Source organism: Bos taurus, chromosome 6 (genome assembly GCF_002263795.3).
Source record: "Bos taurus isolate L1 Dominette 01449 registration number 42190680 breed Hereford chromosome 6, ARS-UCD2.0, whole genome shotgun sequence".
Taxonomy (NCBI): domain Eukaryota; kingdom Metazoa; phylum Chordata; class Mammalia; order Artiodactyla; family Bovidae; genus Bos; species Bos taurus.
Genome location: NC_037333.1, coordinates 108,792,556 through 108,816,464, shown reverse-complemented (window position 1 = coordinate 108,816,464; position 23,909 = coordinate 108,792,556). Strand labels below are relative to the sequence as shown.

General features: G+C 44.5%; 1 protein-coding gene across 2 annotated transcripts in view; it reads left to right on the top strand.

Moving 5' to 3' along the window:
- Nucleotides 1-23,909, top strand: part of BOD1L1 (biorientation of chromosomes in cell division 1 like 1) — a 53,402-nt gene that overhangs the window by 14,698 nt on the left and 14,795 nt on the right. For both annotated transcript variants that reach the window (NM_001192190.3, XM_015471774.3), the window contains exons 8-17: nt 224-362; nt 1,398-1,470; nt 3,530-9,473; nt 11,532-11,596; nt 12,648-12,732; nt 14,894-14,937; nt 16,566-16,623; nt 17,598-17,668; nt 22,490-22,562; nt 23,767-23,846. In NM_001192190.3, coding sequence (NP_001179119.2) covers nt 224-362; nt 1,398-1,470; nt 3,530-9,473; nt 11,532-11,596; nt 12,648-12,732; nt 14,894-14,937; nt 16,566-16,623; nt 17,598-17,668; nt 22,490-22,562; nt 23,767-23,846 — 6,632 coding nt within the window. The remainder of the gene's footprint in view (nt 1-223; nt 363-1,397; nt 1,471-3,529; nt 9,474-11,531; nt 11,597-12,647; nt 12,733-14,893; nt 14,938-16,565; nt 16,624-17,597; nt 17,669-22,489; nt 22,563-23,766; nt 23,847-23,909) is intronic.

Here is a 23,909-nt window from a genome sequence, read left to right as displayed (position 1 = left end):
TCTTGTTTGATGTAAAATACACACATGTACATATATGAGCACTTAAGATAAAAAATATAAGACTTCTCCATCTACATAAAATATTTTTATTCCAATACAACTTAGAGATATTGAAGCCATTTTTTATTTTTACAGTGATTAGAAAATCTTAATGAAGAATAAAGATTACACTGTTTATAAAACTGTGTTCTGAAACATAGTTTGTTGATTGCTTCTTCCCCAGGCAAAAGTAGTGTGGACTTAGAAGAATCATCAACAAAAGGTTTGGAACCCAAAGCCCCCAGAATTAAAGAAGTCCTTAAAGAACGGAAAGTTTTAGAGAAAAAGGTAGCCTTAAGCAAAAAGAGGAAAAAGGACTCCAGGTACGTATTTATTTGGCCACATTCACATTATAATATTCTCTCAACAAGCTTTCAGAAGAGAGGCATTGAAAATGACAGGAAAGAGTCAGACCTTGAGTGTGTATATTATTCCGTGTTTATGAAATAACATGGAATAGGGTTTTCTTTTCAGTATCATAATTCATTATGTTAATATCTATGATATTTCAAAACAGTGTGTACTAATCTTTTTCTTTTGTGGGGGTGGGAGCAGACTTTATTTGATAATCTCATGGAACCATTGGACTCTTTGCCCAGAGAAATGCAAGTGCATAAGCACACAGTTGTCCATAGTCTCAGAGAGTGTGTAGACCCTCTGAAGCACTCAGGAGCCGTTCCCCTTCTGGACATTCAGTTACCTCTTACTGACGGCGCTGCCTCCATTCTCTAGTCTTTCCACACACTTCACTAGTATCTCATGCTTCTCCCCGTAAACCAGCATTCCAAGCCAAACATTGTTTTTAGCACCTCATGATCATGGTTAATTCTGTAAGAATTACAAAGCTGAAGAGACTGAAGGTGGCTGTGTAGGCGTGGGCTATAGCATTGCTGTACCGGCAACATGCAGTTCTGTAAGTTTATCTTAGACTTGAAGGTAACTACGTCAGTGATTTTAGCTGAGTCAATCTGCAGAACTAAGTGAGAGAAGGAGGCTCTCATTTTTCTTACAGACTTCAGCCTTCTCTATCTGAATAAATAGAACTACTCTGTTTATTCAGAAGATAAGACTTTCAAAATGAAATTGTAGCCCATGTCATATTCTTCTTCAAGCGACAAATCACAAATTTTTGTTTCAAGAATACTTTCCTCTAGGACCAAGAGTGGTCCACTTCACATTCGGGATTTAGCTCTTCACTGTCAACCAAGAATAGGATTTAATTTGAAGTGCACAAGTCTCTAGGTACAAATTAAGTGTTTTATAGTGAAGAAAAGCTAAGCTTTTTAAAAAATCTTCCTGAGAAATTTAAATCACATTTTTTGGTCCAAAGTTCTTATTTCACATTTTGCCCCACCTAGGAACATTGATGAGAATTCTAAAAAGAAACAGCAATCTGAAGAAGATTCCAGAGAAACACTCAAAACAAGTGAGGTATGTCTTAATTAGTAAAACCCCACTTTAAATGCTCTTCTGTTAAGCCATTCAGTTATTTGTAGTAAAACTTAGAATACAGTCTGGTTTTTTTTTTTTTTTCTACCTTGAATAGAAAGTCTGTCACATTCAACATTCCAACACCCCCATCCTATTATGGCCTAAATTCTTCATTTTGGCAAGTTGATTCTTAAGATCTTTTATCTGGATAATAGTTACTTTTCTTCTCCTCTCTCTTCCCCCAACTCCCCCACCTCTTGTTTCTTAAATTGACGATAATAAAATAGCCAGGAATAATAATGAAAAAGAAAAGGAGGAAAAAGCTAAAATCCTTCCACTAACAAATTATCATTGTCTTCCATTTCTCACCCACATATGTCCATAATTTTGTAGAGCAAATGTAACCTTGCATAGTGTTTTTAACATCCCCCCCATACTCATTTCACTGTAACTTCCTAATTAATACATTCTGATAATTATATAGCTTACATTGAATGAATATACTGTAATTTAAGCATTTTCTTATAGTTGAGCACTTGGACTGTTTTCTAAGATGTGATCATTTTAAATAGTAAAAATATGTAGATAAAAATACCCTCAAAATGTTCAGTAAGTACATTTTTTCTCCTTTTTACTTGTGATAAACTTGTTTTCACTGGGTTTTAATCTTTCTGTATACTTTTATATTTATAATTCTATAGCTGAACTATTGAATATCTTAACACTTCTAAAGGAAGCAGTAATAGTTTAGTAATTATTTATTCATAGCCGGTAAATATTCTTGATGTCTTTATGTAGAAATTAGAGTCATTTAGTATATTCTGATATTCTAATGTCATATTATTAATATTTAACTTTTTTTATGAGAAATCCCTTTGGAAAATGATCTTATAAGATTGTATTCACATTAATTGGTTAGAACTTATTGTAAAATTAGGTTGATGGCATCCCTGTTAGTTCTTTATTTGTGGAATTTAATTTCAAAGTAAGATCTTGCTATGTCCCAGTCCCTATAGTAATAGTGTATTAATCTTCATGTTAAAGTGTAAAAAAGGTGCAGTGATAAACTGACCCAGAGACACAAAGGGCTTTCTGAGGACTTCAGCCCATTGTTTGAATAAGAATAATTATAACTAGTTCATGAGTCCTTATTATAAAGTGTCATTGGTCATTAACATTAGTCCAGTCAGCGCCAGACTGTGGGTCAGGAGGAAGGTTTGGCTGCTTTGGTGTATTGGTATCTTCCCTTGGGTATGAACATGTGCATCAGATGTATATGATATGATTACTATTAGTTACCATGAGTTTCTATGTGCATTTGAAGCTTCCTAAATAAACTGTCTTACAGGTAACCTAAATTCATGAAGTTCCCATTGATAATTTGTATTTCTAAATTAAAATGTAAGAAAACTTTATTTCATTATAAAATTTTTAATTGCCTTCATTAGGTATTAAGTCTTTGGACTAAAAAGAACTAATGTCATTCTTTCAGCTTCTATTTATTAGTGACCACTGGGCATTAGTGGGCTTTAGCAATTTAAAGTCTGAGAATGCCTCCAAATGCCTGGACGCATCTCAGGAGAAAGAACTACTCTCTATAAAGATGCTGCTATATAGTGGGAAGAGTATTAGACCCAGAATGAAATTATCTGAACTCGTTGCAAGATGTCACATTATTGAACCATCCTGAGTTTCAGGTTCCTGATGCATAGAAATAAGTTAATAATACCTACCAGCTATTGGCAGAGGTGAAATAAGTAAGGTGTAGCATGTGGTAAAGAATTCACCTGGCAATGCAGGAGACGCGGGTTCGATCCCTGGGTCAGGAAGATTGCCTGGAGAAGGAAATGGCACACCACTCCAGTATTCTTGCCTGGGAAATCCCACGGACAGGGGAGCCTGGCAGGCTACAGTAAATGGGGTCACAAAGAGTCGCATGGCTTAGGAACTTAAACAACAACAACAAGCATGTTACAACGTTCAACATACTAAATGCACCCAAATTTTAGATTTGAATATAAAAACTAGATCTTATATTTTAACTTTTATTTTCTTACAGCATTGTGAAAAGGAAAAAGCATCTTCTTCAAAGGATCTAAAGCATGTCCATGCAAAGAGTGAACCAAGTAAACCTGCTCGAAGACTTTCAGAGTCTTTGCATCCAGCTGATGAAAACAAAAACGAATCCAAAATAGAAAGGGAACACAAAAGACGGACTTCTACCCCTGTTGTGGTGGAAGGGGTGCAGGAAGAGACTGACACGAGGGACGGAAAAAGGCCACTGGAACGCTCAGAAAGTGGCACAGAAGAACCCCAGAAACAGAAGAGCACGCTTAAAAACGAAAAGCATCTAAAGAAAGATGATTCAGAAACACCACATTTAAAAAGCCTGCCTAAGAAAGAGGCGAAATCCTCCAAGGAGAAGCCTGAAAAGGAGAAAACTCTGTCAGAAGACAAACCGTCTACAAAACACAAGTACAGAGGTGACAGTGCTCATAAAGCAGGAGATGAGCCCGAGCCTCACTCTTCCGAGAGAGGCTCGAGAGATGAAAACGTTCAGAAGACGACTCAACAAGCAAAACTGTCGTCAGATGATAAAGCTGAACGAAGAGGTAAACACCGGAATGAAAGGAAGTTGTCAGTTTTGGGCAAAGATGGTAAACCAGTTTCTGAGTATATTATAAAAAGTGACGAGAATGTTCGTAAAGAAAATAAGAAAGAGAGACACGGGTCAGCAGACAAAACCAAGGCAGAGCACAAATCAAGAAGATCAAGTGATTCTAAAATTCAGAAGGACTCTCTGAGCTCCAGGCAACATGGAAGCACAGTACAGAGAAGAAGCGAAAGTTACTCCGAGGATAAATGTGATAATGACTTGACTAACGCAGATAGTAATTCAAAACCAGAGGAGGCGATTCACAAGGAGAGGCGAAGAACCAAGAGCTTGTTGGAAGATAAACTTGTGTTGAAGTCTAAGTCCAGAAGCCAAGGCAAACAGTTGAAAGCATCTGAAACAGAATCACAAGAAAATACCACAAAACTGGCAACCACTCCAAAACCAGAGAAGGAGAAGAACACTGAAGAAGGTGAGCCAGAGAGACAGCGGAAGTCCAGAGTTGAAGACAGACCTTCTGAGGAAAGCGGTGTGGAGCCCACGTCAGAGAGTGTGGCCCCTTCAGCGCATAGTGTGCAGAGAGAGTCTAGTCACAGAGCAAAGTTGCCACTAGCAAAGGAGAGGTGCAAGGGTGAGAAAGAGTCAAGCTCCACCAGACTCGAGAGAAAGTTGTCAGACGGGCACAAAAGCAGGAGCTTAAAGCACAGTAGTAAGGACGTGAAAAAGAAGGAAGACAACAAAACAGAGGACAAGGATGGAAAAGAAGTTGACGGCAGTCATGAGAAGCCCAGAGGAAGTAGTTCAGTCGTAGAGAAGAAGTTAAGTAGAAGGTTGTGTGAAAATCGAAGAGGCAGCGTATCCCAAGAAATGGCTAAAGGAGAAGAAAAACCAGCAGCAAACCCTTCAGGTGCTCCCAGTAGTTCCTCCCTTCAGAGACCCAAAAAAAGTGGTGATCCTGCCCTGATGCCCGAACAAGAGCCAATGGAAATTGATCCCGAGCCAGCCATGGAAAATGCAGTGGAAGTCCGCAAAACCCAAGACGGCAGCAGTAGCTCTCAGCAAGAACTTGACTCAGAAAATGTTACAAAACAAAAAACTACCGCTGCAGTCCTAAAGGAGGAGTTACAGACTCCCATGGGAGAGTCAAAAACAGCATCTCCGGCCTGTAAATCGGGGCGTGGAACAGGAGCTGTTGGTAATTCCGAAAAGCACGCTGACCACAGAAGCACCCTGACCAAGAAAATGCATCTCCAAAGCTCTGTGTCCAAACCTAACTCCGAGGAAAAGGAGTCTGCTCAACAAGAAACTCAGGAAATGAATGTAGACTCCGAAATGAGTCACTGTTTGTTACCCCGTGCCCCATCAGAAAGTGACAGGGCACAGAAGAATTTGAAAAACACCACCAGGCCCACCGAAGAACGCCTTGCTCCAGGAGACCCCACTCTTAAACATTCCACAAAGGTAGATCCCGCCCCGTCCTTAGGCTCCATGACTGCTGGGCCTCAGAAACAGTCCCACGATTCAGGGGTGCTTCCTTTAGTTGACAGAAGAAGTGGGTCAGAAGGTACCACAGCCAGCACCTCGCTCATCCACCACTCTGAAATCCCTAAGCAAAGCTGGACTGATGAGGAATCAGAAGTCCCTAGGACAAGTGACAGCAGAAAAGGCAATGCCGTTTCCACAGTAGATACACCAGCAGAAGCCAGCGTGGAGAGCAGAAGACACATTCCAGAAGGTGCACAGGCCTTCATACTGCACAGCAGACAAGGGAAAGTAGACACGCCTGTTGGCAGTGAGTCAGGGGACAGGACAGTGGAAAAGGAGAACATTGACAAAGAAGGTGGCTTGATGGATGTGGATGGGAAAGGAAGTAACTCAAGTTCGAAGCAGACAGTTAGGGCTTCTGTAGAAAATGGCCACAAGGTTGGTGTTGCTGTTGATCAGGTGGTAGGCATGAGTACAAAAACAGATACTATTGGACTTAAGCAGAGCAGAGGCCCAGCTGAAGTTGAAAACATACCAGCCGATGCTGACAGAAGGCACGGACACAGTGAGGTGGACACCAGTGCTGAGAGCAATGCCGTGTCCTCTGTTCTACATCAAAGGAGCGGGAAAGTTGAGATTCCGACAGCCAGGCCTAGTAGAGGAGAAAAGGCTTCCATCGCCAGCAGCACTGAGGGGAAGGACAGTGGTGTTCCCCTAAACCTGGTGAAGGCGGGGACTGCCACAACCACATCTGCAGAGACGGTGGAGGGTGGGGTGGCCATGCCTTGCACAAGCATCGAGGCAGACGAAGGCCTCACAACGGGCACGTGCTCCGAAAACCACCCTCTTCACGTCGGGGAGGAAGCCAGAGAAGGCACCATCTTTGCTGCAGCCGAGGAAGGTGGGGGTGTCGTCACAGAAGGATTTGCAGAAAGCGAAACGTTCCTCACAAGCACCAAAGAGGGAGAAAGTGGGGAATGCGCCCTGGCCGAGCCTGAAGAAAGAGCAGCTGACCCCGTGACGGCCCCCACGGGGACCACCGAGGCTGACGCCAGGAGCGCAGCGACCGAGGAGAAGGATGACGCTGTGACCAGTGCGGGTTCTGAGGGCAAGTGCGATGGGTCTTCAGGTGGAGACTCGGAACTCGTGGAAGGAACGGTCAGGTTTATCAGTGAGGTTGAGAGCGACGGAGCAGTAACAAGTGCGGGGATGGACATCAGGGAGGGGTCCCTAAGCAACGAAGAGTTGGATGGATTCCAGAGAAGCCCACCGAGAGCAGGGCCCAAGAAGGAAAGCGAGGGGACGGTGACGTGCACAGGGGCAGGGGGTAGAAGAGACGGCAGTGTCCTGTGCTCCGCAGCTGGGGTGGAGCCTCAGGAGGAGCGCAGGGTGACGGGGGCCCCTGGGGGCCCCATAGACACCCCCACCCCCACGGCAGCCAGCGCCGCCCAGGAGGAAAGCGGTTCTGTGATGGACGGCCCGGAGGGTGAAAGTGCCGTCACCAGCACCGGGATAACCGAGGAGGACGGGGAGGGCCTGGCGAGCTGCACAGGTTCAGAGGAGAGCAGGGAAGGCTTCGCCCTGAGTTCCGAATCCGAAGAAAACGAAGAGAGTGCCATGGATAGCACGGTAGCCAAAGACCCCACTGATGCGCCGGTGGTGGCCCCCGGCCCCTGCGACGATGAGGGCGTGGTGACCAGCACGGGCGCCAAGGAGGACGAGGATGAAGGGGAGGGCGTGGTGACCAGCACGGGCCGGGGGAATGAGGTCGGGCACGCGTCCACGTGCACAGGGATGGAAGAGGAGAGCGAAGGGATGTCGGTCTGCGAGAGCGCAGGCGGAGACGCTCAGCTTGGCCCTGTGGCAGGGCGTGTGGACGCCGAGGCCGGTGGCACCGTCCCGCATGCATACGAGAGTACCGTGGACAGCGTGAGCGGCGCTGAGAAGGACACTAAAGACGCAGAGATCTGCTCCAGCGCCAAAGGGGTCGTGGAGAGCAGCGTGAGCAGCGGGGCTGCAGGGGAGGGCATGGCGGCTCCCGCTTCTGAAGGTCGCCAGGGGCCCATGACCAGCGCAGCTTTAGACCGCAGGGACGGTGAGCTCAGCAGAAACGAAAAAGCCGACGATACCACGCCCTCCACTGGCCTGGTGGGGGACAGTTACGAGGCCCTCGTGTCCGCTGCTGTGCCAGAACATGAGCCTCCTCACACGTCACCGGGCGAAAAAGATGAGGGTGACATCACCTCCGTAGAGAACGAAGACTGTGATGGCCTTGCGGTCGCCACGGCCATTGACAGTGTCGCCAACCAGGCTGGTGTGGCTGGGGGTTCAGGTGAAGGGAAGGGCTTGGTGATCTCCACCAGCACAACAGACGATCTCACCCCACAGCTCAGCACTGTGGTAGACATGAGGGCTGGCCATTCAAGCGCCTTGAGACCTGAAGAGAGCGCGGAGGGCCCCAGAGTGAACATGGAGGAGTTCGAGGCCCCCATGCCCAGCGCAGCATCAGGTGACGGGAGCCAACTCACGGCTGCGAGAAACGAGGAGAAAGACGAGTGTGCCATGATTTCCACAAGCATCGGGGAGGAATTCGAAGTGCCCATTTCCAGCGCGACAGCCCTCCATGGTGCCCAGAGTCCGCAGCCCGTGGCAGCCGTGGAAGACAGAGCCAAAGCGCTGGCCCTGGTGAGCGCCGATGACTTTGAGGGGCCCACGCCCAGTGCGCCTGCGCAAGCCGAGAGCCCCCTTGCTTCAACCAGCAAGGAGGAGAAGGACGAATGTGCGCTCATTTCCACCAGCATCGCAGAAGATTGCGAAGCCTCTGTGTGCGGTGTGTCTAGGGAAAGGGAACATGAGCAACCCGTCCTGGAAGAGAAGGACGGCAGCGCTATCATCTCCACAAGCTCAGGAGAGGACTGCGAGGGCCCCGTGTCCAGTGCTGTCACGCGAGAGGATGCCCAGGCCTCGGTCAGGCCGGCGGAAGAGGCGAGCGACATGGCCATGATTTCCACCAGCACCTCGGAAGGCTGTGAGGCGGTCATGGCGGGCGCCGTCCCGCAGGAGGAGGAGCTGCCCGCGGGCACTGGCACAGAGGACGTGAGCGATGCCGCTATCATCTCCACCAGCACGGCCGAATGCCTGCTGGCCCCTGCTGGTCTCGACAGGCATGAAGAGGTTCATTTGAGTGCAGACAGCCCCAAAGGAAAGGATGCCCCATCAGCCACGATGATGAGCAAGCCTGAGGCCCCTCTGTCCAGCCTAATGGCCGAGGACAAGTGTCAGTGTCCTGGGCCCTCCACAGGGGGAAAAGAAGTGGGCCCTGTGGTGGCAGGGGGCACTGGGGAAGAGCATGACCGGGTGTCGGTCAGTATGCTTTCTGCAGGTGTCGGGATTGTGGCAGAGAGCGAGAGGCTTGGCAAGGACTGTGCAGACAGAGTTCAGAGAGAAGATGAAAGGCCTGAGGCAGGGACATCAGGGGGCAGCACGCCAGCGAGATGCCCAGCAGGGGGGAGTGGGGACTCGCCTGTCAACCCGAAAGGACTAGAGCAGGCTCCCGAGGGCACCATCAGTGTGCGCTGTTTGACAGCAGTCAATCCTGGTGCTAAAAAAGCTGATGACCAGTGGGGTCCTGAGGGGCACTTGAAAACCACCACCGCTGAATGTATTAATGGCCAGGAGTCAGAAATGGCTCCTTCCCACACAGCAGCCCTTCCCACCGCCTACAATGTAGCTCTCTCAGCTGCTAAACAGGAGCAGAACTTGACGAGCAGGAGTGACCACCGTGGCCAGTGCACTGTCCCAGCATCCACTAAGAAAACAGGAGAAGATAACAGTGTGACCAAATCCTGCCAGCAAGAAGGTCTTCAAGTCACTGTTTCTTCTGAAGAAAATTTGCGTGATCGAGGTGAGACTCTTAAGTGCAAATTTTTGTGTTTTATAAAGATAATTGTATGTAGAGGATATTTAAGATGGTTTTGGTTCTGAAAGTGAAAGTGAAGTCGCTCAGTCGTGTCCTACTCTTTGCAACCCCATGGACCGTAGCTCACCAGGCTCCTCCATCCATGGGATTTTCCAGGCAAGAACACTGGAGTGGATTGCCATTTCCATCTCCAGGAGATCTTCTTGTCCCAGGGATTGAACCTGGGTCTCCCACATTGTAGGCGGACACTTTACCGTCTGAGCCACCAGGGAGGTTTTGGTTTTAGAATATAGCAAAATCACTGTCATCCAAGTTGAGAGCCAGGCTTCTCTAAAATCACGTTTAAATGGTTAGTCTTAGACCCACTTCTCATGTGCGACGTGGGCAGTTAGGAGGCTTCCAGCTGTCTCATCGGCTGGACAAGTGTAGTCCACAGGACTGTTGCAAGTTACTAAACATCTTTGGCCTTCAGGCTTCTTAGTAGTCAAAATGAAGGCACCTTACAGCAGTGTATGAGATGAGCATTTTTTTTAATCACCTCATTTTACAAATGAACGTTCGAAGAGTTTAAATAACTTGCATGGTACTTGGATGCCTCTTAGGAAAAAAAAAATCACATCTGAGCCTCAGCTTTCTGTTGTGTCAGAAGGGGATGATAGCACAAAACAAGCCCCGTCCCAGCCCTCATGTGACTTATTACAGGTTCCAGGTACGTGTCAGTTTAGTCTAGCTGGCTGCTTCTCATTGAGGAAGCACATTATGTTTTATTTAGCAGCGTTTATTGTTCATGTGGGCTAGTTTCTGGCTTAGTATTTGAAGAAGAATCGTGTTCCCTCCTGCTAGATTCCAGAGAGTGCCGGTCTTATTGGAAACTTGTTGGTACTTTTCAAAGCTGTAAGCTTGGAGCTCAGTCATTGATTACCACTCACCCACCCACTTCAGACATGTTATACCAGGTACCACTGTGGATTCAGAGATGATGGGAAGATGGTTGTGAATCCAGCCACATATTGTGTTTAGGCAGTGACATGGCACTGTGACAGGTGCTTAGGACAGGCTTAACAGGATGCTATGAGAACTCGAAGGGGGTACGTGGGCTGGACAGGAAGCGAGCAGGGATGCTGTCTTCCTCGCTACTCTGTGTAAATGGGAGCAAGCTGCACTTTTAAGCTGAAATATCACCTAAGTGCTACTCTGGAGGCTGAGGCCAGTAGATTTAGTCCTGTTTCTTATAGGGACTTAGGAGACACTAAGAGATGTTCCAAGGATTGAAATAAATGACTTAAAATTTTTCTGTTGACTTTAACTTAGGGTGAGTTGAATGTTCTGGAAGTTTCTATGACTCAGCCATTGCTACAGTCTGTTATTCCTCCTGCCTCCTGCCTCTCCTTCCCTCTGAAGGAGCAGAAATAGAAGGACTTTTAGCAAGGAATAAGCCCACAGCCTCCTGGAGAAAGGAAGGGTTTTCTTGGGAGGCGTCCATGTGGGCAAGTGAGAGGAACAAGTCTCAGGACAGAGGAGAGAAGGAAAGAAAGGGATAGGTTTGAGTCTACCAGGGAAAATTCTGTTCCCTTTTTATCTGTTTCACAGTTTTTAACTTTATGTTCAACTTTGCTGTGTTAGCACAAGCAAGTAAAATGAGTCTGTTCACAAATCACCATCTTTATTAGGAATATATCTCAGTGGCCTTGAATGTTTTCTTTTAGGGACAAGCTTGATACAGATATCTATAGGAAAATACTTGGAAATAAGACGTCCTCACAAATGATAGAGTATCATTCTTCGTGGCCAGCCAGCATAACAGCCAGAAACATTTTTATACACATCCCATCCCCCCGAAATGAGTGAATGACCCCTTGCCTTTTATCTGAGAATTTTCGGGCGTATTCCCCTTTATTGTTTTCTACTGACAGGAAACTAAACATGACGGAGGAGGGCATAGCGTGTCTAGATGACAGCTAGACAACATCCTGTTACCTTTTGACTCAAGGTGTATTTTGCAAGCAAATTCTTAAACTGATTGAATGATTTGCATTTCTTTAGGCAGAAAAGAGTCTCCATCAAATGCTGTGGGAAGATTGGGACTGAAAACCAACTTGAAACCTGAGGTATGGCTGATCATTCAGTTATGCTGAACTGTCAGTGGTGTATGTACCTTTTCACCATGTACAGATACATGTACACGAGCAGAATGCAGCCCCAGCTCTCACTGTACCAAAGCTATTTCAGTTCTGTTACTGACACGTCGTGTGAGGGAAGAGTTCAGAACCTGAATAGTCTCAGCTGATAGCACCATCATCAGTTCCATCCACTCAAACCAGAAAGCCAAGGGTCACCCTCAGTCACCCCACGTTTCATCTATTGCTGGTTCTCATAGTTTCCATTCCCAAAATGTACCTTGAGTCCACCTATTTCTGTTTCTACGGCTACCACCTAGTCTAAGCCTCTACCCCGGTAGGTAGTGTCCCCATTCTGCTTCCTCTCCAGCCCCTCCTCCAGTCTTCACTCAGCCCTGAGAGTTAGCTTGAAAAACATAAATTAGGTCATGTCATTGCTCTGCTTGAAATTTCCAATGACTTCTCATTGGATTTAGAATAAAATCTAGTTTGGGAGGAGGTTTTCTTGTTCCTCTGTCACAGCCTGTGTGCTCTACGCAGTTTAGTCTCCGTGCCCCCTTCCAGCCTGATCTCCTGGCGCCTCCGAGTCCACGTGACAAGATAGTGGCAAACATGGGGGCTGTGAACGCAGTGCAGAGGAGCCTCGACTCACAGCAGGGCCAGTGGGTGGAGGGGGGCGGCTTGCAGGAGGACTTTGGAGTGGACTTCTGCAAACATTGGAAGTGTACCCGAGGACACAGAAAGGGAAGAGCCATTCGTGAGTCCTGGGCATTGCAGTGTTTCAGGGGTGAGCTGCGCTGAAACCTCAAGCCTCTTGAAGAAATGAGACCAGATCAGGAAGGGCTTGTGTGTTGTACTTAGCATTTTACTTTAGCGCAATAGGAGAGCCATTGATGGATGAAATATGAGATTAGTTTCACCTTTTTGTTCCTAAAGGTTGACAGGATGCTGAGTGTTTTGTTTAATTCCCTTCAGGTAAATTAAACTTACCTTCTTATTTCAAAAACCTCATAACCTTATTATGGTGCCTTGGACTTTTTAGGTATTTGTGCCATCAGAAGAAGAGAAAAATCATGAAATGCCAGCACCACCAGCAAGTCCAAGTGGGAGAAAGCTGAGTGGAACAGGTAAACTCCTTTTAGCGGTTGTTCACATTCTTTTTTCCTTACATGTGGGTTTACCTTTTATCACCACTTAAAATTTATAGCTAATATGTAATAAAACATTGACAGGCTATATGGATTTACCTATCATTTTTTAACATAGATTAGAGAAAAAACTCTTTGCTATTTCATTTTTAACTTATACTTTTTCTTCATGAAGCGTTAACATCAGTCAGAATCACGTAAGGTTGTGTTTAAATCTGATGCCTCTGAATAACTGTGTCCAAACCAGCTGCCTTGGAGCAGACCCTTGCTCTTGCCCACAAGCGTGTCTCTGTGGCCCTCCCTGTCCTTCCAGATGCCATCACAAGCGCATTTCCAGAAGGCTAGTCTTCGCCCGTCTGCCCACTTCTTTTAACCTCATGCTCTTGACCCCTGGGCTCTGGCCGTTGCTGCGTCACTGAAGCTCCTCCCCACTTGCAGAGCCTCTTCTCAGTCTCTCTCTGCACCAGTCTTCAGTGTCCACTAAAGGTGTGAAGGGAAGGTCTCAGCCTCAGACAGAGTTAGGACAGCAGCTCTCAAACACTTCGGTCTCAGGACCACTTTACACATGACCTCGTCTAAATCTGACCACCCACCAGAGACCCTCACTACAACACCATCACATTGGGGATTACATTTTTAATATATGGGGTGGGTGGCAGTATATTCAGTGTGAAGGGGACACAAACATCCAGTCTGTAGCATGCAAAACACTGAAAAGTTCAGGCAAAGCATGATCCAGGAGCAGAGACATCTTTCAAAGGCCCAATTTCTTACCTTCTCTCTTAATCCCCAGCAGAAGTAATCGCTTTCCCACCCTTGGCCTCTAGGAAGATACCTTGTGCTGTCATTCGTGGGCGAAGTGCTGAGACTTGTGATTCAGTTTCGGTGCCTGAGTTACATTCTCTAGAATTCTTTTTTAAACTCGGCCATATGTTGTGGGCGTCCTTCTTTGTCAGCATATGCAGATCAGCTGCATTTGTTTCAGTAGTGGTCTGCAGCACACGGTCCCCCTGTTGTTGGGTCTCTTAGTGCCCTCCTGTGTGTGTAGTTTTTACTGTTACATGTAACGCTGCAGGGAGCTTCCATATGTGTATAATCATGTACTTTTCCAATTTTTTTTGAAAAAGTGAACCGAGAGGTCAAAGAACACACACGTTTAAATTTTCACTTCAAGCGCTTGCTATTCCCCCTAATTTGGAGATAAATATTGAAGAACAAGTAGGTGTGTATTTGGTGGACCAGGCAAAGAGAAAGGCAGTGTGTGAGGAGTAGTGTGTATAAATCCTCAACCAGGGCTATCTGGGCTGTCAGGGTGGGGACCTTCCAAAGCAAACCTTCTGAAAGGGCAGCCTTCAAAGTACGTGACCACAGGAACCTTATAAGCAGAAATACCAGGGCTTCCTGGAAGACCACCCCAAGACCTGGTAAGCCACTCGTCCTGACATGTTAAAACCCTAACGATGAATAATCTTCCCAAAACTTGGATAGATGGTAGTTAAAATTCCTGTGTATATGTTACAGTACACATAATTAATATCCCATTTGTTAATTGTCAAGAAGGTAACATTTTTGGATTCTGAAGTTCTTTGTTCCCAGAGTTGTATTTCAGACTGTGTTTAGGTACAGTTCAATAAGAGATCTACTTACGTAAAAGGAAGTTGTTTAAAAGAAAAATGTGTGTTCTGTCATTGTTGAGTAGAAACAGTAGGCTTGTACTTGAGGCTTCCAAAGAATATAAATAGCCCTTTGCTGTTTGAGGGGATAGGCTCTAACTCTTCATTTGATGGGATTATTTTTAAATGAACCAGTGTTACCCTGTCACCTAACAGTTATAGCACAGGCCTTCCCCACCTTCCTTCCAAGCCTCAGATTGCTGACATGGTTAAATCACTGTAGTGATCCAATGGATTGCTGCCTTTACTCTAAAAATGCAGGGAACGGTATTTTGTTGTTTTTCTGGTCGTGTGACAGAACATAGATGGTATTGATAGAAAATAATTGGTCCAAAATGTATAATTCACAAAGGCACTTAGGCCCCTTAGTGACATAGCCCCACTTAACTAAAAAGCTCTCAATTGGTTTCTCTGTTGTTCATAACCAGTTTTCAGTTTCCTTATTTCTCATTTTTGTCTTTGAACAGTTGAACTGCAGAGGGAGCCTTCGCTGGCGATTGACTCACCAAATGTAAGTCACCGTAATTGTTTGGATTTTGTTGTTATCACTTGGGATTATTTTGGTTTGAGGTTTTGAAAGTGATTACATTTAGGGGAGGGGCTGGCCACACGTTTCTTTAGGAGATGAGGCCATTTGTAGTGTGCGCTCCATTGAAGTTCAACCTACTCACATCTTTAATTTCATGTTCAGCTTTATCCACTGATGTCAGGAAACTTAGTTGCTTTTCTCAGAAAAAAGGAGTCACTCTGAATTCAGCAGCCCTGTGTTCTAGTGGCTTTTTAGGCCAATATCATGAGACAGAACCAAGGAAATAGAAGAAGGTCCAGATCCCTCAGACTCGGGAGCTCCCCTGGTAATCTTAATGAAATTCTTTGAAGAATTGGGAGCTTTCTATTTTTTATTACTGTAATGGGACTGCAAATTGGACTGTGGTGTTTTAAATTATCCTGGTGCCGTAGACCAAACTGACTTTAAGAACTTCACTGTGTATCTTTAGAAAGTGTTTGTGAGTGTACTAAATTGCAATTGCCATAAATGCATATTTTTTCCTAGCTGTGGCTCTCATAATCCCTTTTGTCTTTGAAGGATTTTTTTTTTTTTTGGTCTGTCTTAATGCATAGAGAAGTGTACATTTTGTAAAATGCTTGTGAATCACAGATAGTCACATTCTTTCCAGTGTCACTAGAAGACTCAGAAGAGCCCTGCTTCCCACCAAACACCCATGGTGTCAGGGGGCTTACCTCCCTCTGTTGAGACATCCCAGGCTGTATCTAGACCCTCACACCCAGTCTGCTGAGTGAAGGAGAAGAGCCCCACTTGGTTCTGTTCGGGTTTACCCTCCAAGAGCTCAAAGGATTCGAAATGTGGCTGTATCTCCAGGCCTGCCCCACCGTGTGCTGCGTTCTGCCTTGTTTCCCTGACGCCCCCAGCAGCTGCCTTTTTCCTTTCTGAGAGTGTCTGTCCTTTCCAAACAGGAAATTCTGCAGCTGGGGCTTAGAATGTTGTAGGATATTCTGGGGGCTTCCCAGGTGGCACTAGTGTGGTAAAGAACTCAACTGCCAGTGCAGGAGACATGAGAAACTCAGGTTCAGTCCCTGGATGGGGAAGATCCCTGGAGAAGGGAATGGCAACCCACTCTAGTGTCCTTGCCTGGAGAACCCCATGGACAGAGGAGCCCGGCGGGCACAGTCTATGTGGTCGCAGAGAGTGGGATACGACTAAAGTGACTGAGTGTGCATGAGAGATATTCAGAGGCTTTCCCTCAAAAAAAAGTAAAATTGACAAGGCTTGCCTGAGGGAAACCTTATAACAGATTGACAAAATCCCTCAACATTTTTTAAAAAGAAAATCATGAAGGATCATTGGATGGGAAGAGAATTTCTAAAGTTTTTTCTCTCTTTATTTCTTACTCTTACCATAACTGCTTTAACGACAAGGAGAATAAACTACAATAGGATGCTAATTTGTTAAACTGAAACTTCTTCAAAAAGAAGGTGTCCTCTGCTCTTGAACTGGGTGAAATTTAAAAGAACACGTTCGCCAGTCCCTTTAAGTGTTCTTCAAACAGCCAGAGTATTTTCTAGATATTCAAGATTTTTAAGAATATCTATAAATAGCCTTTTCTGTTGTGTGTTTAGGTCGAAAATGCAGGCTCAGAAACAACTGAAATTCATGGGAAATTTTATAGCAAAGAAGGTAAGTTAATAAATTTCGTAGTATAATTTTAATATTAATTGTAATTGTCATTTGTCAAGTGCCTTTTATGTGGCAGGCCCTGTGCTAATTATAATTACTTGGCAAATTTTTAATCATGTAACTCATATAATCCAGTAAAGTGAGTGTTCACAGCATCACACCTGTAGTTGAGGTAACAGACATAGAGAGTGGGCCAGTGGCTCGTTCAAGGTCATGAACCTTATAAATGGTCCCTGGACTTAAATAACAATTACAGTTTGCCAGGAACCTCACAATGGGTTTGTCCAGTGTGACTACAAAATGTATAGTCCTCTGTGGTTTGCTTATAGGGGAGGTTCTGTGCTGCGTAAACTGTGCTGCCTTCCGACAAGCAGCCTCAGTGTGATAGCAGACCAGGGCCCTCACACTTAACGTGCTCATTGCCCGGGAGTCAGGCCTTACTCCATGCAAGCTGGAGAGACTGCCAGCTCCAGAGGGATAATTCTGTTCTGAGAACAAAGTACAGAGTTGTATTTATTCCTACTGATTTTGTTCGTTCCCTGTTCCAAGAATGGGGAAAGCGGTCTTAATCCCCTGTACAGTTATTTTTTATTTGTATTGCTTCTTCTGTTAGTGGACATTTAGTGTGCAAGTGTGACTTGTCCACGACTTCCAGAGAGAGCTGCATGCATGGTGTGCTGTGTTCCTTGGACACTTGCTCATGCTCTGCTGCTCAGGAGCTGGGGGAAAGTGGCCTTGAGGTCTGCCGTGTAAATGCCAGTGAGTCTGTCCCCTCCTTGAACCCCGCTCACTCATTCTAGAAATAGAAATCATGGAACTTAACCTGACGTAGTTGTGTAAGGATCACACCACAATCACTTGTCAAGTGCCTTCCTCTTTTCCTTTCCCATTCTACACATGTGCCTAAAGTAAGTATTGGAGTGAATACTTAAGGGGGTTTGTTTTTTCTTTTTTCTTTTGTATTTCTTACTCAGAGATATCCAATGGTGGAAAAGACAACACAGAAGCCATAAGATGTCATAGCGCTGAAGCAAATCCTAAAGAGGTGGGTTTTTGTAGGAAACTCAAGCACTTCATGTTTTACGAATAGTGCTTTCTCTTGTGCAAAGGGCTTTTAGCTCTCTGTATAGATGAGAAATTAAATGTATTAATAGGTATTAAGAGTTCTCTGTGTCTGTGTTACTTGTTTATGCTTTTGTAAGATTAGGTAATTTAGCAGGTTGCAGGATTATTTGGACATGTCCATACTGTTTTCTAACCCAAGTAAGGCGGTAGGTGTTGCAAGAGGGCATCAGGGGGCAGACACACTGAAACCATACTCACAGGAAACTAGCCAATCTATCACACGGGCCACAGCCTTGTCTAACTCAATGAAACTAAGCCATGCCCGTGGGTCCACCCAAGACAGGCGGGTCATGGTGGAGAGCTCTGACAGAATGTGGTCCACTGGAGAAGGGAATGGCAAACCACTTCAGTATTCTTGCCTTGAGAACCCCATGAACAGTATGAAAAGGCAAAATGATAGGGTACTGAAAGAGGAACTCCCCAGGTCGGTAGGTGCCCAATATGCTACTGGAGATCAGTGGAGAAATAACTCCAGAAAGAATGAAGGGCAAAAATAATGCCCAGTTGTGGATGTGACTGGTGATAGAAGTAAGGTCCGATGCTGTAAGGAGCAATATTGCATAGGAACCTGGAATGTCAGGTCCATGAATCAAGGCAAATTGGAAGTGGTCAAACAGGAGATGGCAAGAGTGAACGTCGACATTCTAGGAATCAGCGAACTAAAATGGACTGGAATGGGTGAATTTAACTCAGATGACCATTATATCTACTACTGCGGGCAGGAATCCCTCAGAAGAAATGGAATAGCCATCATGGTCAACAGAAGAGTCTGAAATGCACTACTTGGATACAGTCTCAAAAATGACAGAATGATCTCTGTTCATTTCCAAGGCAAACCATTCAATATCACAGTAATCCAAGTCTATGCCCCAACCAGTAATACTGAAGAAGCTGAAGTGGAACGGTTCTATAAAGACCTACAAGACCTTTTAGAACTAACACCCAAAAAAGATGTCCTTTTCATTATAGGGGACTGGAATGCAAAAGTAGGAAGTCAAGAAACACCTGGAGTAACAGGCATATTTGGCCTTGGAGTACAGAATGAAGCAGGGCAAAGGCTAATCGAGTTTTGCCAAGAGAACACACTGGTCATAGCAAACACCCTCTTCCAGCAACACAAGAGAAGACTCTACCCATGGACATCACCAGATGGTCCACACCAAAATCAGATTGATTATATTCTTTGCAGCCAAAGATGGAGAAGCTCTATACAGTCAGCAGAAATAAGACCGGGAACTCTCTGTGGCTCAGATCATGAACTCCTTATTGCCAAATTCAGACTTAAATTGAAGTAAGTAGGGAAAACCACTAGACCATTCAGTTCAGTTCAGTCACTGAGTCATGTCTGACTCTTTGCGACCCCATGAATCGCAGCACGCCAGGCCTCCTTGTCCATCACCAACTCCTGGAGTTCACTCACACTCAATGTCCATCGAGTCGGTGATGCCATCCAGCCATCTCATCCTCTGTCGTCCCCTTTTCCTCCTGTCGCCAATCCCTCCCAGCATCAGAGTTTTTCCAGTGAGTCAGCTCTTCGCAAGAGGTGGCCAAAGTGCTGGAGTTTCAGCTTTAGCATCATTCCTTCCAAGGAACACCCAGGACTGATCTCCTTTAGAATGGACTGGTTGGATCTCCTTGCAGTCCAAGGGACTCTCAGGAGTCTTTTCCAACACCACAGTTCAAAAGCATCAATTCTTTGGCCCTCAGCTTTCTTCACAGTCCAACTCTCACATCCATATATGACCACAGAAAAAACCATAGCCTTGACTAGATGGACCTTTGTTGGCAAAGTAATGTCTCTGTTTTTCAATATGCTATCTAGGTTGGCCATAACTTTTCTTCCAAGGAGTAAGCGTCTTTTAATATCATGGCTGCAATCACCATCTGCAGTGATTTTGGAGCCCAAAAAAATAAAGTCTGACACTATTTCCACTGTTTCCCCATCTATTTCCCATGAAGTGATGGGAGCATATGCCATGATCTTCGTTTTCTGAATCTTGAGCTTTAAGCTAACTTTTTCACTCTCCACTTTCACTTTCATCAAGAGGCTCTTTTGTTCCTCTTCACTTTCTTCCATAAGGGTGGTGTCATCTGCATATCTGAGGTTATTGATATTTCTCCCGGCAATCTTGATTCCAGCTTTTGCTTCTTCCAGCCCAGCATTTCTCATGATGTACTCTGCATGTAAGTTAAATAACCAGGGTGACAATATACAGCCTTGACGTACTTCTTTTCCTATTTGAAACCAGTCTGTTGTTCCATGTCCAGTTCAGGTATGACCTAAATCAAATCCCTTATGATTATACGGTGGAAGTGAGAAATAGATTTAAGGGACTAGATATGATAGATAGAGTGCCTGATGAACTATGGATGGAGGTTGTGACATTGTACAGGAGACAGGGATCAAGACCATCCCCATGGAAAAGAAATGCAAAAAAGCAAAAAGACTGTCTAAGGAGGCCTTACAAATAGCTGTGAAAAGAAGAGAAGCAAAAAGCAAAGGAGAAAAAGAAAGATATAAACATCTGAATGCAGAGTTCCAAAGAATAGCAAGGAGAGATAAGAAAGCCTTCCTCAGCAATCAATGCAAAGAAATAGAGGAAAACAACAGAATGGGAAAGACTAGAGATCTCTTCAAGAAAATCAGAGATACCAAAGGAACATTTCATGCAAAGATGGGCTCAATAAAGGACAGAAATGATATGGACCTAACAGAAGCAGAAGATACTAAGAAGAGATGGCAAGAATACACAGAAGAACTGTACAAAAAAGATCTTCACGACCCAGATAATCCTGATGGCGTGATCACTGACCTAGAGCCAGACATCCTAGAATGTGAAGTCAAGTGGGCCTCAGAAAGCATCACTACGAACAAAGCTAGTGGAGGTGATGGCATTCCAGTTGAGCTATTCCAAATCCTGGAAGGTGATGCTGTGAAAGTGCTGCACTCAATATGCCAGCAAATTTGGAAAACTCAGCAGTGGCCACAGGACTGGAAAAGGTCAGTTTTCATTCCAATCCCAAAGAAAGGCAATGCCAAAGAATGCTCAAACTACCATACAATTGCACTCATCTCACAGGCTAGTAAAGTAATGCTTAAAATTCTCCAAGCCAGGCTTCAGCAATACATGAACTGTGAACTTCCAGATGTTCAAGCTGATTTAGAAAAGGCAGAGGAACTAGAGAGCAAATTGCCAATATCCGCTGGATCATGGAAAAAGCAAGAGTTCCAGGAAAACATCTATTTCTGCCTTTTTGACTTTGCCAAAGCCTTTGACTGGGTAGATCACAATAAACTGTGGAAAATTCTGAAAGAGATGGGCATACCAGGCCACCTGATCTGCCTCAAGAAACCTATATGCAGGTCAGGAAGCAACAGTTAGAACTGGACATGGAACAACAGATTGGTTCCAAATAGGAAAGGGAGTACGTTAAGGCTGTATATTGTCACCCTGCTTATTTAACTTATATGCAGAGTACATCATGAGAAACGCTGGGCTGGAGGAAGCACAAGCTGGAATAAAGATTGCTGGGAGAAATATCAATAAGCTCAGATATGCAGACACCACCACCCTTATGGAAGAAAGTGAAGAGGAACTCAAAAGCCTCTTGATGAAAGTGAAAGAGAAGAGTGAAAAAGTTGGCTTAAAGCTCAACATGCAGAAAACAAGATCATGGCATCTGGTCCCATCACTTCATGGGAAATAGATGGGGAAACAGTGGAAACAGTGTCAGACTTTATTTTTTTGGGCTCCAAAATCACTGCAGATGGTGATTGCAGCCATGAAATTAAAAGACGCTTACTCCTTGGAAGGAAAGTTATGACCAACCTAAATAGCATATTAAAAAGCAGAGACATTACTTTGCCAACAAAGGTCCATCTAGTCAAGGCTATGATTTTTCCAGTGGTCATGTATGGATGTGATAGTTCGACTGTGAAGAAAGCTGAGCGCCGAAGAATTGATGGTTTTGAACTGTGGTGTTGGAGAAGACTCTTGAGAGTCCCTTGGACTGCAAGGAGATTCAAGCAGTCCATTCTAAAGGAGATCAGTCCTAGGTGTTCTTTGGAAGGACTGATGCTAAAGCTGAAACTCCAGTACTTTGGCCACCTCATTCGAAGAGTTGACTCATTGGGAAAGACTGTGATGCTGCAAGGGATTGGGGGCAAGAGGAGAAGGGGATGACAGAGGATAAGATGGCTGGATGGCATCACTGACTCGATGGACGTGAGTCTCAGTGAACTCCGGGAGCTGGTGATGGACAGGGAGGCCTGGAGTGCTGCGATTCATGGGGTCGAAAAGAGTCGGACCCGACTGAGCGACTGAACTGAACTGAGCTGAAGTGATACTGTTTTCTTATATACTTCCTTTCATCAGCCTTTTAATGAGCCACCAAGAGAGCAGAAAAATGCTGCCAATTAATTTATGACGTGCCATCAATTGCAAAACATAGATTGACTTCAAAGGTGGTAAAATGAGGATATTTTTAACATATTTTAGAATTGTTGAAGTACATTATGAAATGAAAAATAGATTTGGATATTTTTTATGGGTTTATATTCAAATCTTTAAAAAGACTCAAGCTTACGAAATGAGTCTAGTCTCAATCTAGATGACAGAAGTATCATTCTAGATTTTTAAAAAATTTGTCTCAAGGACTAGAAACTAATACAGTGTGCTCCCATTTAAGTAGAATTGGTTCCAGGTTCTGCTGCCTTTAATACAGTCACTCGTAATTCCAGGTTGAAGAGGAAGAAAGGCACATACCTAAAAGAAAAACAAAGAAGCAGTACCTCTCTTCAGAAGATGAACTAGGTATCTAGAATATACATGTTCCTGTTTTAAATGTCTCTGAAAATCATATAATTTCCACATCCAAATAGTGGGCCAGTAGCATAGAAAATTCTTGAGGGTAGGAATCGTTTATAACTGTTGAGTCTCGTGTGTTTCCCGACCAGCCTGACCCCTCCAGGGTCTTTTCTGGACTTGATCTAGAAGCTAGATTGTTCCCGGCGAAGACCCAGCCCTTGGAAATCACAGAAACCCAGGCTCCCTCTGTCACCTGGGCTCCAGGTGCCACTGAGTTCCTTATTTTATGTCATAAACAGAGGCCTCACACAGAGCTAGTGAAGCACTCTAGTAACATGCCTGTAATAATAACCCTTCTGTGCTTCATGCTGTTGATTTTCTCTCAGTCTGTAACAATGCCAGCCCATAGAATTTGCACTGAGGTGGAAATGTTCCGTATTTGTTTTGTCTACTGGCAGCTACAAGGCGCACGACTGTTGAGCACTTGAATGTAGTCACTGTGAATGAAAGGCTGAGTTTTTCATTGTATTTGAATTTTTAATTAAATTTCAGGAGCCATTGTGGCTAGTGGCTCCCATTTTGGACAGTGCAGAGACTTTTATAGTTTAATACCTGACATAAAATGCAAACTCATTAAATAACAAATAATATGTGAGGAAAAAATGGATAGTTACATACTTTACTTTTTTGGTTGGGAACATGTTTTGTAATTATTGAGTTCATACCAAACCTAGGTACTATCTCTAGTACTTCATACACATTCCCAATCACTATGTGAGTCAGATATTATTGCCATTTTGTAAATATAGAAATAAAGATTTTGAGAAATTGTGACTTTTTCTCTACCAAGTAAATCTGATTCCCAAGATCATGGTCTTCATCACTAAGCCATACCACTTAGAGAGTAAGTTGTTCAGGAAGTTAAAAAGTATGTCTAGAAACTCTGTGCCCTAAGCCCTCTCCACAGAACCTGCTGTTTTGTTGGAGTCATTTAAGCATTTGTAGATTTTTTATTTTTCGGCTTTGCTAGGGCCCAGGCCAGTGCCCAGTGCTTGTGTCACATGACATTATAAATACATTTAGGATCGCTTTGGCTTCACTGTATCATAAGCCTAAGAAAGAAGTCTCAAACTGTCTTGAAATAGAACTGTGCATTTCATTTTTCATTTAGCTTTTATTCCTTTGTGATTCTGTTTAAACTGATTTTCAGACGATACCCCAGATGTCCTGGATTCCAAAATAGAAACAGCACAGAGGCAGTGTTCTGGAACTGAGCCACAAGATACAAAGGTAATTTTTCCACATATTAAATTTAAGTTTTAGGGGTAGCCTGTTTACATCACTGTGTGTATG